Here is a 13,719-nt window from a genome sequence, read left to right as displayed (position 1 = left end):
ACTATACCCCCCCAGTGTCTCTATGGCAACAAGGGCAGTAACTATACCCCCCCAGTGTCTCTATGGCAACAAGGGCAGTAACTAAACCCCCCCCGTATCTTTATGGCAACAAGGGCAGTAACTATACCCCCCAGTGTCTCTATGGCAACAAGGGCAGTAACTATACCCCCCCAGTATCTTTATGGCAACAAGAGCAGTTACAATACCCCCCCAGTATCTCTATGGCAACAAGGGCAGTAACTATACCCCCGTATCTCTATGGCAACAAGGGCAGTTACTATACCCCAGTAGCCCTAATACACAGGTAAATTGCCAGTCACACATACTGGGCCCTACAGTCCTTACTGGGAGGTGGGTGGTACCTTAGGGGCAAGGGTACTGGGCTTTACTTGGTTCCTATGAGTAACTGCTGTGCCCCAGACAAACTACTACAAAACCCTAAGGGGCAGATATTATACCACCCCCCCCCCCCCCAGTTGGATCTGTGACCAGGGCCTGGTGGGGTATCGGTTCAGGGGGCAGAACCCGGCCCAGCAGGCTACAGTACCAGGCCTATGTATGGGCCCCATGTTCCTCCTGCCCCGGGGGCAGCAATGGGTGGGTAATACACAGGGACTGATCTCTGGCTGGGGGCAAATACCAGCGATGCCCCTGTTGCCGTGCCAGGAGGGAGTTCCCATTGGTGGGAGGGAGAGAGGGCCGGGCCCATTGGGCAGTGCCAGGCAGATTTCGGTTTCCTTTCTCCGGCACAGAGTGGGGCAGGGCAGGGCCTAAGCAGAACCAACAGAACTGGAAGGACAGTACTGGGTGATCCGATGTTCCCGGGGTGGGAACTTCCTGCACTGTTATTGGCTAATCCTGTGCCTCAACCCATCCCTAGTAACAACCCCCCTCTGCTGTATAGCAACTGCCACTGGGTACTCTCCCCCTCCCTCAATGGACTTGCCCAACCACCGAAACTAACACTCACCCCCCCCCCACCCAACATATAAACGTCCCATTCCCTTACTGACTGGGGGAATCAACATGGCAGCTCCCAGCCGCGTCCCTGTGCATTGCCCATACATCGCTCGGGCTTGGGGTGTGGGGGGCAGTAGTGACACATATAATGCAGGGCTACCTACGGCACATTACTGCCACTAGCTGAGACACAGAGGGGCACCAGTGGGGGCTCATACAGTGAGTGGGCGCTGGGGGGGGGGCAGTAGTGACACATATAATGCAGGGCTACCTACGGCACATTACTGCCACTAGCTGAGACACAGAGGGGCGCCAGTGGGGGCTCATACAGTGAGTGGGCGCTGGGGGGGGGGCAGTAGTGACACATATAATGCAGGGCTACCTACGGCACATTACTGCCACTAGCTGAGACACAGAGGGGCACCAGTGGGGGCTCATACAGTGAGTGGGCGCTGGGGGGGGCAGTAGTGGCACATATAATGCAGGGCTACCCACTGCACATTACTGCCACTAGCTGACACACAGAGGGGCACCAGTGGGGGCTCATACAGTGAGTGGGCGCTGGGGGGGGGGCAATAGTGGCACATATAATGCAGGGCTACCTACGGCACATTACTGCCACTAGCTGAGACACAGAGGGGCACCAGTGGGGGCTCATACAGTGAGTGGGCGCTGGGGGGGGCAGTAGTGGCACATATAATGCAGGGCTACCTACGGCACATATAATGCAGGGCTACCTACGGCACATTACTGCCACTAGCTGAGACACAGAGGGGCACCAGTGGGGGCTCATACAGTGAGTGGGTGCTGGGGGGGCAGTAGTGGCACATATAATGCAGGGCTACCTACTGCACATTACTGCCACTAGCTGACACACAGAGGGGCACCAGTGGGGAGCAATGGGCTCATACAGTGAGTGGGTGCTGGGGGGGCACACAGGATAACAAAGAGGCAATTGAGTGGCAGAGATACTGGCAGTACCAGCCCAGCCCCTCAGAACCTCCCTGATCTCATATTGTCCCAAGCTCCCAGCCCCTATACAGTCCATACAGAACCTGACCCCCCCGACTTGCCTGCCCCACCCACAGCGCCATTTGCCCTGTACTCTCTAGCCTTACCCCCCCCGCCTCCCTAACCCCCATACTGGGCTCTTATCTGCCCCCCAAGCCTGGACTTTCTCCTTCAAATACTAAAATACTATTAAATCTGGGGGCCAATCAGCATTGGGTTCAGCCATACCTGGTACAGTGAGTGTCGCCCCAAAACCCACCCTAATAGAGATTCCTCCACCAACCTCAGCCTGCGCCCCCCCCAGTCCCCCAATCCTGCCCCTGCCCTAAAGCCCCCCAGTCCCCCAATCCTGCCCCTGCCCTACGGCCCCCCCAGTCCCCCAATCCTGCCCCTGCCCTACGGCCCCCCAGTCCCCCAATCCTGCCCCTGCCCTACGGCCCCCCAGTCCCCCAATCCTGCCCCTGCCCTACGGCCCCCCAGTCCCCCAATCCTGCCCCTGCCCTACGGCCCCCAGTCCCCCAATCCTGCCCCTGCCCTACGGCCCCCCAGTCCCCCAATCCTGCCCCTGCCCTACGGCCCCCAGTCCCCCAATCCTGCCCCTGCCCTACCGGCCCCCCAATCCTGCCCTACGGCCCCCCAGTCCCCCAATCCTGCCCCTGCCCTACGGCCCCCCAGTCCCCCAATCCTGCCCCTGCCCTACGGCCCCCCAGTCCCCAATCCTGCCCCTGCCCTACGGCCCCCCAGTCCCCCAATCCTGCCCCTGCCCGTGCCCTACGGCCCCCCAGTCCCCCAATCCTGCCCCTGCCCTACGGCCCCCAGTCCCCCAATCCTGCCCCTGCCCTACGGCCCCCCAGTCCCACAATCCTGCCCCTGCCCTACGGCCCCCCAGTCCCACAATCCTGCCCCTGCCCTACGGCCCCCCAGTCCCCCAATCCTGCCCCTGCCCTACGGCCCCCCAGTCCCCCAATCCTGCCCCTGCCCTACGGCCCACCAGTCCCCCAATCCTGCCCCTGCCCTACGGCCCCCCAGTCCCACAATCCTGCCCTGTACCTCTGCCCCCTCCCTCTTACTGTGTAACCTACGGGAAAACATGACTCAGCTGTGACTCTATCACTTTCACAATCACGTGCAAAGCTTGTTTTGGTTCCTGGTAAGTACCTGCCCCCCCCCATACTGTACTGTCTAAGGGAAACACTATGGCACCCCCTACCCATATGTATAAATACAAATATACAGAGAAGGAATGTTCTGGGCACACAATAAGCTGTACCCCCATACTGTACTGTCTAAGGGAAACACTATGGCACCCCCTACCCATATGTATAAATACAAATATACAGAGAAGGAATGTTCTGGGCACACAATAAGCTGTACCCCCATACTGTACTGTCTAAGGGAAACACTATGGCACCCCCTACCCATATGTATAAATACAAATATACAGAGAAGGAATGTTCTGGGCACACAATAAGCTGTACCCCCATACTGTACTGTCTAAGGGAAACACTATGGCACCTCCTACCCATATGTATAAATACAAATATACAGAGAAGGAATGCTCTGGGCACACAATAAGCTGTACCCCCATACTGTACTGTCTAAGGGAAACACTATGGCACCCCCTACCCATATGTATAAATACAAATATACAGAGAGGGAATGTTCTGGGCACACAATAAGCTGTACCCCCATACTGTACTGTCTAAGGGAAACACTATGGCACCCCCTACCCATATGTATAAATACAAATATACAGAGAGGGAATGTTTCTGGGCACACAATAAGCTCCACCCCCATACTGTACTGTCTAAGGGAAACACTATGGCACCCCCTAACCCATATGTATAAATACAAATATACAGAGAGGGAATGTTCTGGGCACACAATAAGCTGTAACCCCCATACTGTACTGTCTAAGGGAAACACTATGGCACCCCCTACCCATATGTATAAATACAAATATACAGAGAAGGAATGTTCTGGGCACACAATAAGCTGTACCCCCATACTGTACTGTCTAAGGGAAACACTATGGCACCCCCTACCCATATGTATAAATACAAATATACAGAGAAGGAATGTTCTGGGCACACAATAAGCTGTACCCCCATACTGTACTGTCTAAGGGAAACACTATGGCACCCCCTACCCATATGTATAAATACAAATATACAGAGAGGGAATGCTCTGGGCACACAATAAGCTGTACCCCCATACTGTACTGTCTAAGGGAAACACTATGGCACCCCCTACCCATATGTATAAATACAAATATACAGAGAGGGAATGTTCTGGGCACACAATAAGCTGTACCCCCATACTGTACTGTCTAAGGGAAACACTATGGCACCCCCTACCCATATGTATAAATACAAATATACAGAGAGGGAATGTTCTGGGCACACAATAAGCTCCACCCCATACTGTACTGTCTAAGGGAAACACTATGGCACCCCCTACCCATATGTATAAATACAAATATACAGAGAGGGAATGTTCTGGGCACACAATAAGCTGTACCCCCATACTGTACTGTCTAAGGGAAACACTATGGCACCCCCTACCCATATGTATAAATACAAATATACAGAGAAGGAATGTTCTGGGCACACAATAAGCTGTACCCCCATACTGTACTGTCTAAGGGAAACACTATGGCACCCCCTACCCATATGTATAAATACAAATATACAGAGAGGGAATGTTCTGGGCACACAATAAGCTGTACCCCCATACTGTACTGTCTAAGGGAAACACTACGGCACCCCCTACCCATATGTATAAATACAAATATACAGAGAGGGAATGTTCTGGGCACACAATAAGCTGTACCCCCATACTGTACTGTCTAAGGGAAACACTATGGCACCCCCTACCCATATGTATAAATACAAATATACAGAGAAGGAATGTTCTGGGCACACAATAAGCTGTACCCCCATACTGTACTGTCTAAGGGAAACACTATGGCACCCCCTACCCATATGTATAAATACAAATAGGAGAAGATAGACTGCAGTTCCCTGTCAGGTCTGGCTGGAAGCTGATTGGCTGCCATGCTGGGAGCAGGTCGGGGGGTTTTTAGGGAGATTTTAGATGCAGGAAAAGGTGAGGTACCGTGTTAGCCAGTCAAAAAATGTTTACAGGGTAACCCTTTTGAAATAAAAAATAACAAAAGTGGTATAAAGGTCCTATAAAGTGGGGTGTCTATTTGTGGGAAGGCAACATGGCAGCCCCGCGGCTCAGCGCCCAGTCCCTAGGTTATATAGTGGCACAGGCTTTGGGGGTTCCAGTGGGGGCCCAACCAGTGGCATTTCCCATTACAGGTGTATTTGCCCCACACACGCCAGGCTGTGCCCTATTGCCATCTAGTTACCCTGCACTGGTGCCAATGACTGCCCCCGGGCACAATATGCCCCTGCGGAGTGAGGCAAAAAGCTCATTGGCTATTAACCCCTCCATGTCTGTGACAGAATCGGGCCCCGGGGCCAATACATATATAGTAATATATCCGTTTAGAAATGTAGCACCCCAACTTTCCCAGGGCCCCACGATACGGAAAGGGGGGCCGGTGTACTTCAGCCAATGGCCATGCAGTAACTGCCCTACATATCTGCCAGTACTCTGATCCCATGAGCTTGCACTTCACAGGAAACCGACACAGACGCTGCTAATCATGAGCATCGGGCCCCCAGCCCCCAGGGGGATGGCCCCCCAGCAGAACGACTCAATCAGCACTGCCCAGGGGCAGCAGGGGTTAAATACCAATGGAAATCAAATGGCAGGGACCCAAGCGCCCACTGTCTGCCCACCTGTGCCCCCGCGCCCACCCCCAGTGCACCCCACCCAGCAGTGACAATTAACCAGACAATGCCCAGTGCTAATTAAGTGATTATGAAATTGAGCAGACACTGAGGGCCAATAGAGAGAGAAATGTGCCACTTACCTGCCAGCGTTGGTCCCCAGTGCCCGCGATTACTCTCATCCCGGCGGCTGTCAGAGCCCATGTGACTCAGGCTGGCAGGCGAGTGGCACCGCGGGCAGAGAGCGGGTACAGACGAGGCAGCGGCCCTGGGAGCCCGAGGTGGTGCGACTGCATTGCAGTGCTGACTGTGCAAGAGCCGCTTCCAGCCAGGAGCCCAGAGATGCCAGCCTGTGCCAGCCGGAGGGTGGGCATACACGCCTGCCCAGGGATGTGAGTGTGCCATACAGGTGCAATGTCAGGCTGGGGGGGGGGCGCCGGTGCCACCAGCTGGGCATGGAAAGTTGTCACTGTGTTGGGAACAACCTGAGAAGGAGCCACGGGACGAACTCACGAGCCAATCACGTGCCCCTGTTACTTTCTGTGGCAAGGAAACGAGTGTGTGCCAACGGTCAGAGGGCACCTCCCAGCCCAGAGACAGCACCATGCCCACAAGACCTGGGTGCCAACTGAACATTCATAGCAACACTCTGAGGCACCCACCAGACTGGGTACCACCGTGCCAACAACATACAGAGTGGGTACCACCGTGCCAACGACATACAGAGTGGGTACCACCATGCCAACAACATACAGAGTGGGTACCACCGTGCCAACGACATACAGAGTGGGTACCACCGTGCCAACGACATACAGAGTGGGTACCACTGTGCCAATGACATAGAGTGGGTACCACCGTGCCAACGACATACAGAGTGGGTAAGTACCATGCCGACGGCATACAGAGAGGGTAAGTACCATGCCGACGGCATACAGAAAGGGTAAGTACCATGCCGACGGCATACAGAAAGGGTAAGTACCATGCCGACGGCATACAGAGAGGGTAAGTATCCAGGCGTTGGCATACAGAGAGGGTAAGTATCCAGGCGTTGGCATACAGAGAGGGTAAGTATCCAGGCGTTGGCATACAGAGAGGGTAAGTATCCAGGCGTTGGCATACAGAGGGGGCAGGCACCCCACGGTACGTTGCCCCTGTATAAGCGCTGCTCCCAAGGGCAGGGGTAGGTAGGACTGTGCCACCGGCTCCTGCCCATCCCGGAGGTGCCCGCCTCCCAGTGGCAGCTTATACTGCAGATGTGGGAAAAGCAACAGGTCCTGTCCCAACCCAACAGAACTTCCCCCAGCCAATCACCCACTGAGCCTCTAATCATTTCACCCAATAAGAGGCCGCCATTCATTGTCCCACCCACTGAAAGCCCCTAATCTGTGAAGGCCCCCAGGCCTCAAACCAACCACTGAGGGAACCCCCCATCGTTATAACACCCCTATAGATCCCTAGCGCACGTAGGCACCCCCCCAATTATCTAACCCCTTAATCATCATTACTGAAAGACCCCGCACATCCCTGCTCCAAAGTAGGGACCCCCCCCATACATCAGCAGGGCCAGTGAGCGACCCCCCCCATACATCAGCAGGGCCAGTGAGCGACCCCCCCATACATCAGCAGGGCCAGTGAGCGACCCCCCCCATACATCAGCAGGGCCAGTGAGGGACCCCCCCCCATACATCAGCAGGGCCAGTGAGGGACCCCCCCCCATACATCAGCAGGGCCAGTGAGGACCCCCCCCATACATCAGCAGGGCCAGTGAGGGACCCCCCCCATACATCAGCAGGGCCAGTGAGGGACCTCCCCCCCCCATACATCAGCAGGGCCAGTGAGGGACCCCCCCCCATACATCAGCAGGGCCAGTGAGGGACCCCCCCCCCATACATCAGCAGGGCCAGTCAGGGACCCCCCCCCCCATACATCAGCAGGGCCAGTCAGGGACCCCCCCCCCATACATCAGCAGGGCCAGTCAGGGACCCCCCCCCCCCATACATCAGCAGGGCCAGTCAGGGACCCCCCCCATACATCAGCAGGGCCAGTGAGGGACCCCCCCCCCATACATCAGCAGGGCCAGTCAGGGACCCCCCCCCCATACATCAGCAGGGCCAGTCAGGGACCCCCCCCCCATACATCAGCAGGGCCAGTCAGGGACCCCCCCCCCCATACATCAGCAGGGCCAGTCAGGGACCCCCCCCATACATCAGCAGGGCCAGTGAGCGACCCCCCCCCCCCATACATCAGCAGGGCCAGTGAGCGACCCCCCACCCCCCCCATACATCAGCAGGGCCAGTCAGGGACCCCCCCCCCCCCATACATCAGCAGGGCCAGTGAGCGACCCCCCACCCCCCCATACATCAGCAGGGCCAGTGAGGGACCCCCCCCAATACATGAGCAGAGCCAGTCAGGGCCCCCCAATACATGAGCAGAGCCAGTCAGGGCCCCCCAATACATGAGCAGAGCCAGTCAGGGCCCCCCAATACATGAGCAGAGCCAGTCAGGGCCCCCCAATACATGAGCAGAGCCAGTGAGGGCCCCCCAATACATGAGTAGAGCCAGTCAGGGCCCCCCAATACATGAGCAGAGCCAGTGAGGGCCCCCCAATACATGAGCAGAGCCAGTGAGGGCCCCCAATACATGAGCAGAGCCAGTGAGGGCCCCCCCAATACATGAGCAGAGCCAGTGAGGGGCCCCCCCAATACATGAGCAGAGCCAGTGAGGGGCCCCCCAATACATGAGCAGAGCCAGTGAGGGCCCCCCAATACATGAGCAGAGCCAGTGAGGGCCCCCCAATACATGAGCAGAGCCAGTGAGGGCCCCCCCAATACATGAGCAGAGCCAGTGAGGGCCCCCCAATACATGAGCAGAGCCAGTGAGGGCCCCCCAATACATGAGCAGCGCCAGTGAGGGCCCCCCAATACATGAGCAGCGCCAGTGAGGGCCCCCCAATACATGAGCAGCGCCAGTGAGGGCCCCCCAATACATGAGCAGCGCCAGTGAGGGCCCCCCAATACATGAGCAGCGCCAGTCAGGGCCCCCCAATACATGAGCAGCGCCAGTCAGGGCCCCCCAATACATGAGCAGCGCCAGTCAGGGCCCCCCAATACATGAGCAGCGCCAGTCAGGGCCCCCCAATACATGAGCAGAGCCAGTGAGGGCCCCCCAATACATGAGCAGAGCCAGTGAGGGCCCCCAATACATGAGCAGAGCCAGTGAGGGCCCCCCAATACATGAGCAGAGCCAGTGAGGGCCCCCCAATACATGAGCAGAGCCAGTGAGGGCCCCCCAATACATGAGCAGAGCCAGTGAGGGCCCCCCAATACATGAGCAGAGCCAGTCAGGGCCCCCCCAATCCATGAGCAGAGCCAGTCAGGGCCCCCCAATCCATGAGCAGAGCCAGTCAGGGCCCCCCAATCCATGAGCAGAGCCAGTGAGGGCCCCCCAATCCATGAGCAGAGCCAGTGAGGGCCCCCCAATCCATGAGCAGAGCCAGTGAGGGCCCCCCAATCCATGAGCAGAGCCAGTGAGGGCCCCCCAATACATGAGCAGAGCCAGTCAGGGCCCCCCCAATCCATGAGCAGAGCCAGTCAGGGCCCCCCAATCCATGAGCAGAGCCAGTCAGGGCCCCCCAATCCATGAGCAGAGCCAGTCAGGGCCCCCCAATCCATGAGCAGAGCCAGTCAGGGCCCCCCAATACATGAGCAGAGCCAGTGAGGGCCCCCCAATACATGAGCAGAGCCAGTGAGGGCCCCCCAATCCATGAGCAGAGCCAGTGAGGGCCCCCCAATCCATGAGCAGAGCCAGTGAGGGCCCCCCAATCCATGAGCAGAGCCAGTGAGGGCCCCCCAATCCATGAGCAGAGCCAGTGAGGGCCCCCCAATCCATGAGCAGAGCCAGTGAGGGCCCCCCAATACATGAGCAGGGCCAGTGAGGGCCCCCCAATACATGAGTAGGGCCCCCCAATACATGAGTAGGGCCCCCCAATACATGAGCAGGGCCAGTGAGGGCCCCCCAATACATGAGCAGAGCCAGTCAGGGCCCCCCAATACATGAGTAGAGCCAGTGAGGGCCCCCCAATACATGAGCAGAGCCAGTGAGGGCCCCCAATACATGAGTATAGCCAGTGAGGGCCCCCCAATACATGAGTAGAGCCAGTGAGGGCCCCCCAATACATGAGTAGAGCCAGTCAGGGCCCCCCAATACATGAGTAGAGCCAGTCAGGGCCCCCCAATACATGAGTAGAGCCAGTCAGGGCCCCCCAATACATGAGTAGCCAGTCAGGCCCCCAATACATGAGTAGAGCCAGTGAGGGCCCCCCAATACATGAGTAGAGCCAGTGAGGGCCCCCCAATACATGAGTAGAGCCAGTGAGGGCCCCCCAATACATGAGCAGAGCCAGTCAGGGCCCCCCAATACATGAGCAGAGCCAGTGAGGGCCCCCCAATACATGAGCAGAGCCAGTCAGGGCCCCCCAATACATGAGCAGAGCCAGTCAGGGCCCCCCAATACATGAGTAGAGCCAGTCAGGGCCCCCCAATACATGAGCAGAGCCAGTCAGGGCCCCCCAATACATGAGCAGAGCCAGTCAGGGCCCCCCAATACATGAGTAGAGCCCCCCAATACATGAGTAGGGCCCCCCAATACATGAGCAGAGCCAGTGAGGGCCCCCCAATACATGAGCAGAGCCAGTCAGGGCCCCCCAATACATGAGTAGAGCCCCCCAATACATGAGTAGGGCCCCCCAATACATGAGCCAGAGCCAGTGAGGGCCCCCCAATACATGAGTAGAGCCAGTCAGGGCCCCCCAATACATGAGCAGAGCCAGTCAGGGCCCCCCAATACATGAGTAGAGCCAGTCAGGGCCCCCCAATACATGAGTAGAGCCCCCCCAATACATGAGTAGGGCCCCCCAATACATGAGTAGAGCCAGTCAGGGCCCCCCAATACATGAGTAGAGCCAGTCAGGGCCCCCCAATACATGAGCAGAGCCCCCAATACATGAGTAGGGCCCCCCAATACATGAGCAGAGCCAGTGAGGGCCCCCCAATACATGAGCAGAGCCAGTGAGGGCCCCCCAATACATGAGCAGAGCCAGTGAGGGCCCCCCAATACATGAGTAGAGCCAGTGAGGGCCCCCCAATACATGAGTAGAGCCAGTGAGGGCCCCCCAATACATGAGTAGAGCCAGTGAGGGCCCCCCAATACATGAGTAGAGCCAGTGAGGGCCCCCCAATACATGAGTAGAGCCAGTGAGGGCCCCCCAATACATGAGTAGAGCCAGTGAGGGCCCCCCAATACATGAGTAGAGCCAGTGAGGGCCCCCCAATACATGAGTAGAGCCAGTGAGGGCCCCCCAATACATGAGTAGAGCCAGTGAGGGCCCCCCAATACATGAGTAGAGCCAGTGAGGGCCCCCATCATGAGTAGAGCCAGTGGGCCCCCCAATACATGAGTAGAGCCAGTGAGGGCCCCCAATACATGAGCAGAGCCAGTGAGGGCCCCAGGGCCCCCCAATACATGAGTAGGGCCCCCCAATACATGAGCAGAGCCAGTCAGGGCCCCCCAATACATGAGTAGAGCCAGTCAGGGCCCCCCAATACATGAGTAGAGCCAGTCAGGGCCCCCCAATACATGAGTAGAGCCAGTCAGGGCCCCCCAATACATGAGCAGAGCCAGTCAGGGCCCCCCAATACATGAGTAGAGCCAGTGAGGGCCCCCCAATACATGAGTAGAGCCAGTGAGGGCCCCAGGGCCCCGGAAAGGATACTGAGGCGGCGGTTGAAGGGCCCGGATGGCGGAGGGGGCTGCGGCGGGAGGGGCGGCACTGGGGGGAGGCCCAACCACTAGGGCTCCGGTGCCGGTCGGTGCGGCGGGCTTGAGGGCCGCTTTCTGCGGGAGACTCATGGCAGAGCGGGGCCCCCCAGGGCACAGGGGCAATAGGGAGGCAGCAGGGGGCTCAAGACCCGATCCTCATGGGGGAGGGACACGGCCCGGGGGGGCGGCTGTCGCTGTCGCTTCGGGGATGCTCAGAGCCGGCGGATTTTCCTCACTCAGAAAGCGGAGCATCCAACATGGCGCTGCGTCCGCCTCCAGCAGTCCGGCAGGACGGACCCTCGGCAATCTCCGGAAAGCTTCGGCTCCGCTCGGGGACTGGGCTGCCGGCAGGGGCGGAGATACCGCTGGGTTTCGGGGGAAAAGGTGGAGCTACAACACGAAGATCGGAGGTACTCGGGGGAAGGGGTGGGCCTAACGGCGGAGTTTATAAGGGTAGGGGCGGGGCAAAAGCTGGGAGACAGGGAGAAAGGGGTGGGGCTAGCGCTGGGACATGGGAGAGCAGCCTAGTGACGTATATCGGAGGTGATCGGGGCAATAAGGCGGGGACAAACCGAAACCTTCGGAACTATGCTCGGTCTGTGGGGGAGGAGTCTATTGGGTTCTTGTAGCCGGGGAGGGGGAGACAAGAAGAAAAGTGAAAAGGGCGGGTCAGGGGGCGCGGCAAGTTTGTAGCGGAAAGGTGAATGGGCGGAGCCAAAGCTTGGTGGCGCGGCCGGGGATTAGTGTCGATGCGGAGATGAGGGCGTGGCTAAAGGGGTTCGGAGTCGCTGCTCTAACAGAGAACTTTGCTGCCGCCTTCCGGGCCTGGCGGGTATTGCACCTGAGAAATGCTGAGCGCCCCATACTGTAGGTTTGTGCCTGGGGGAGGGGGTCTTTGTTTCTGTGAAATAGCGCCCCCTGCTGGGGGGAATCAGTCCTGCACTTTCCTCTGCACTTCTGCGGGCAAATAATAGGGGGGGGGTCTTTGTTTCTGTGAAATAGCGCCCCCTGCTGGGGGGAATCAGTCCTGCACTTTCCTCTGCACTTCTGCGGGCAAATAATAGGGGGGGGGGGTCTTTGTTTCTGTGAAATAGCGCCCCCTGCTGGGGGGAATCAGTCCTGCACTTTCCTCTGCACTTCTGGGGGCAAATAATAGGGGGGGGGGGGTCTTTGTTTCTGTGAAATAGCGCCCCCTGCTGGGGGGAATCAGTCCTGCACTTTCCTCTGCACTTCTGCGGGCAAATAATAGGGGGGGGGGTCTTTGTTTCTGTGAAATAGCGCCCCCTGCTGGGGGAATTAGTCCTGCACTTTCCTCTGCGGGCAAATAATAGGGGGAGGGGGCTTCTTTGTTTCTGTGAAATAGCGCCCCCTGCTGGGGGGAATCAGTCCTGCACTTTCCTCTGCACTTCTGCGGGCAAATAATAGGGGGGGGTCTTTGTTTCTGTGAAATAGTGCCCCCTGCTGGGGGGAATCAGTCCTGCACTTTCCTCTGCACTTCTGTGGGCAAATAATAGGGGGGGGGGACGTCTTTGTTTCTGTGAAATAGCGCCCCCTGCTGGGGGGAATCAGTCCTGCACTTTCCTCTGCACTTCTGCGGGTAAATAATAGGGGGGGGGGTCTTTGTTTCTGTGAAATAGCACCCCCTGCTGGGGGGAATCAGTCCTGCACTTTCCTCTGCACTTCTGCGGGCAAATAATAGGGGGGGGGGTCTTTGTTTCTGTGAAATAGCGCCCCCTGCTGGGGGGAATCAGTCCTGCACTTTCCTCTGCACTTCTGCGGGTAAATAATAGGGGGGGGGTCTTTGTTTCTGTGAAATAGCACCCCCTGCTGGGGGAATTAGTCCTGCACTTTCCTCTGCGGGCAAATAATAGGGGGAGGGGGCTTCTTTGTTTCTGTGAAATAGCGCCCCCTGCTGGGGGGAATCAGTCCTGCACTTTCCTCTGCACTTCTGCGGGTAAATAATAGGGGGGGGGTCTTTGTTTCTGTGAAATAGCGCCCCCTGCTGGGGGGAATCAGTCCTGCACTTTCCTCTGCACTTCTGCGGGTAAATAATAGGGGGGGGGTCTTTGTTTCTGTGAAATAGCGCCCCCTGCTGGGGGAATTAGTCCTGCACTTTCCTCTGCGGGCA

At 57.8% G+C, this 13,719-nt stretch overlaps 1 protein-coding gene across 7 annotated transcripts in view; it reads right to left on the bottom strand.

Annotated features, from left to right (window-relative positions):
- Window positions 1-12,077, bottom strand: part of eif4g3 (eukaryotic translation initiation factor 4 gamma, 3) — a 56,631-nt gene extending 44,554 nt beyond the window's left edge. For 6 of the 7 annotated variants that reach the window (XM_031904881.1, XM_031904882.1, XM_031904883.1 and 3 more), the window contains exon 1: window positions 11,545-12,077. In XM_031904881.1, coding sequence (XP_031760741.1) covers window positions 11,545-11,681 — 137 coding nt within the window. In that variant the 5' untranslated portion in view covers window positions 11,682-12,077. 7 annotated transcript variants of the gene reach the window in all.
- Window positions 12,078-13,719: the final 1,642 nt, after the last annotated feature.

This window comes from Xenopus tropicalis, chromosome 7 (assembly GCF_000004195.4).
Source record: "Xenopus tropicalis strain Nigerian chromosome 7, UCB_Xtro_10.0, whole genome shotgun sequence".
Classification (NCBI taxonomy): domain Eukaryota; kingdom Metazoa; phylum Chordata; class Amphibia; order Anura; family Pipidae; genus Xenopus; species Xenopus tropicalis.
Note: the sequence above shows the minus strand (reverse complement) of the source record. Positions and strands in the feature narration are given on the sequence as shown.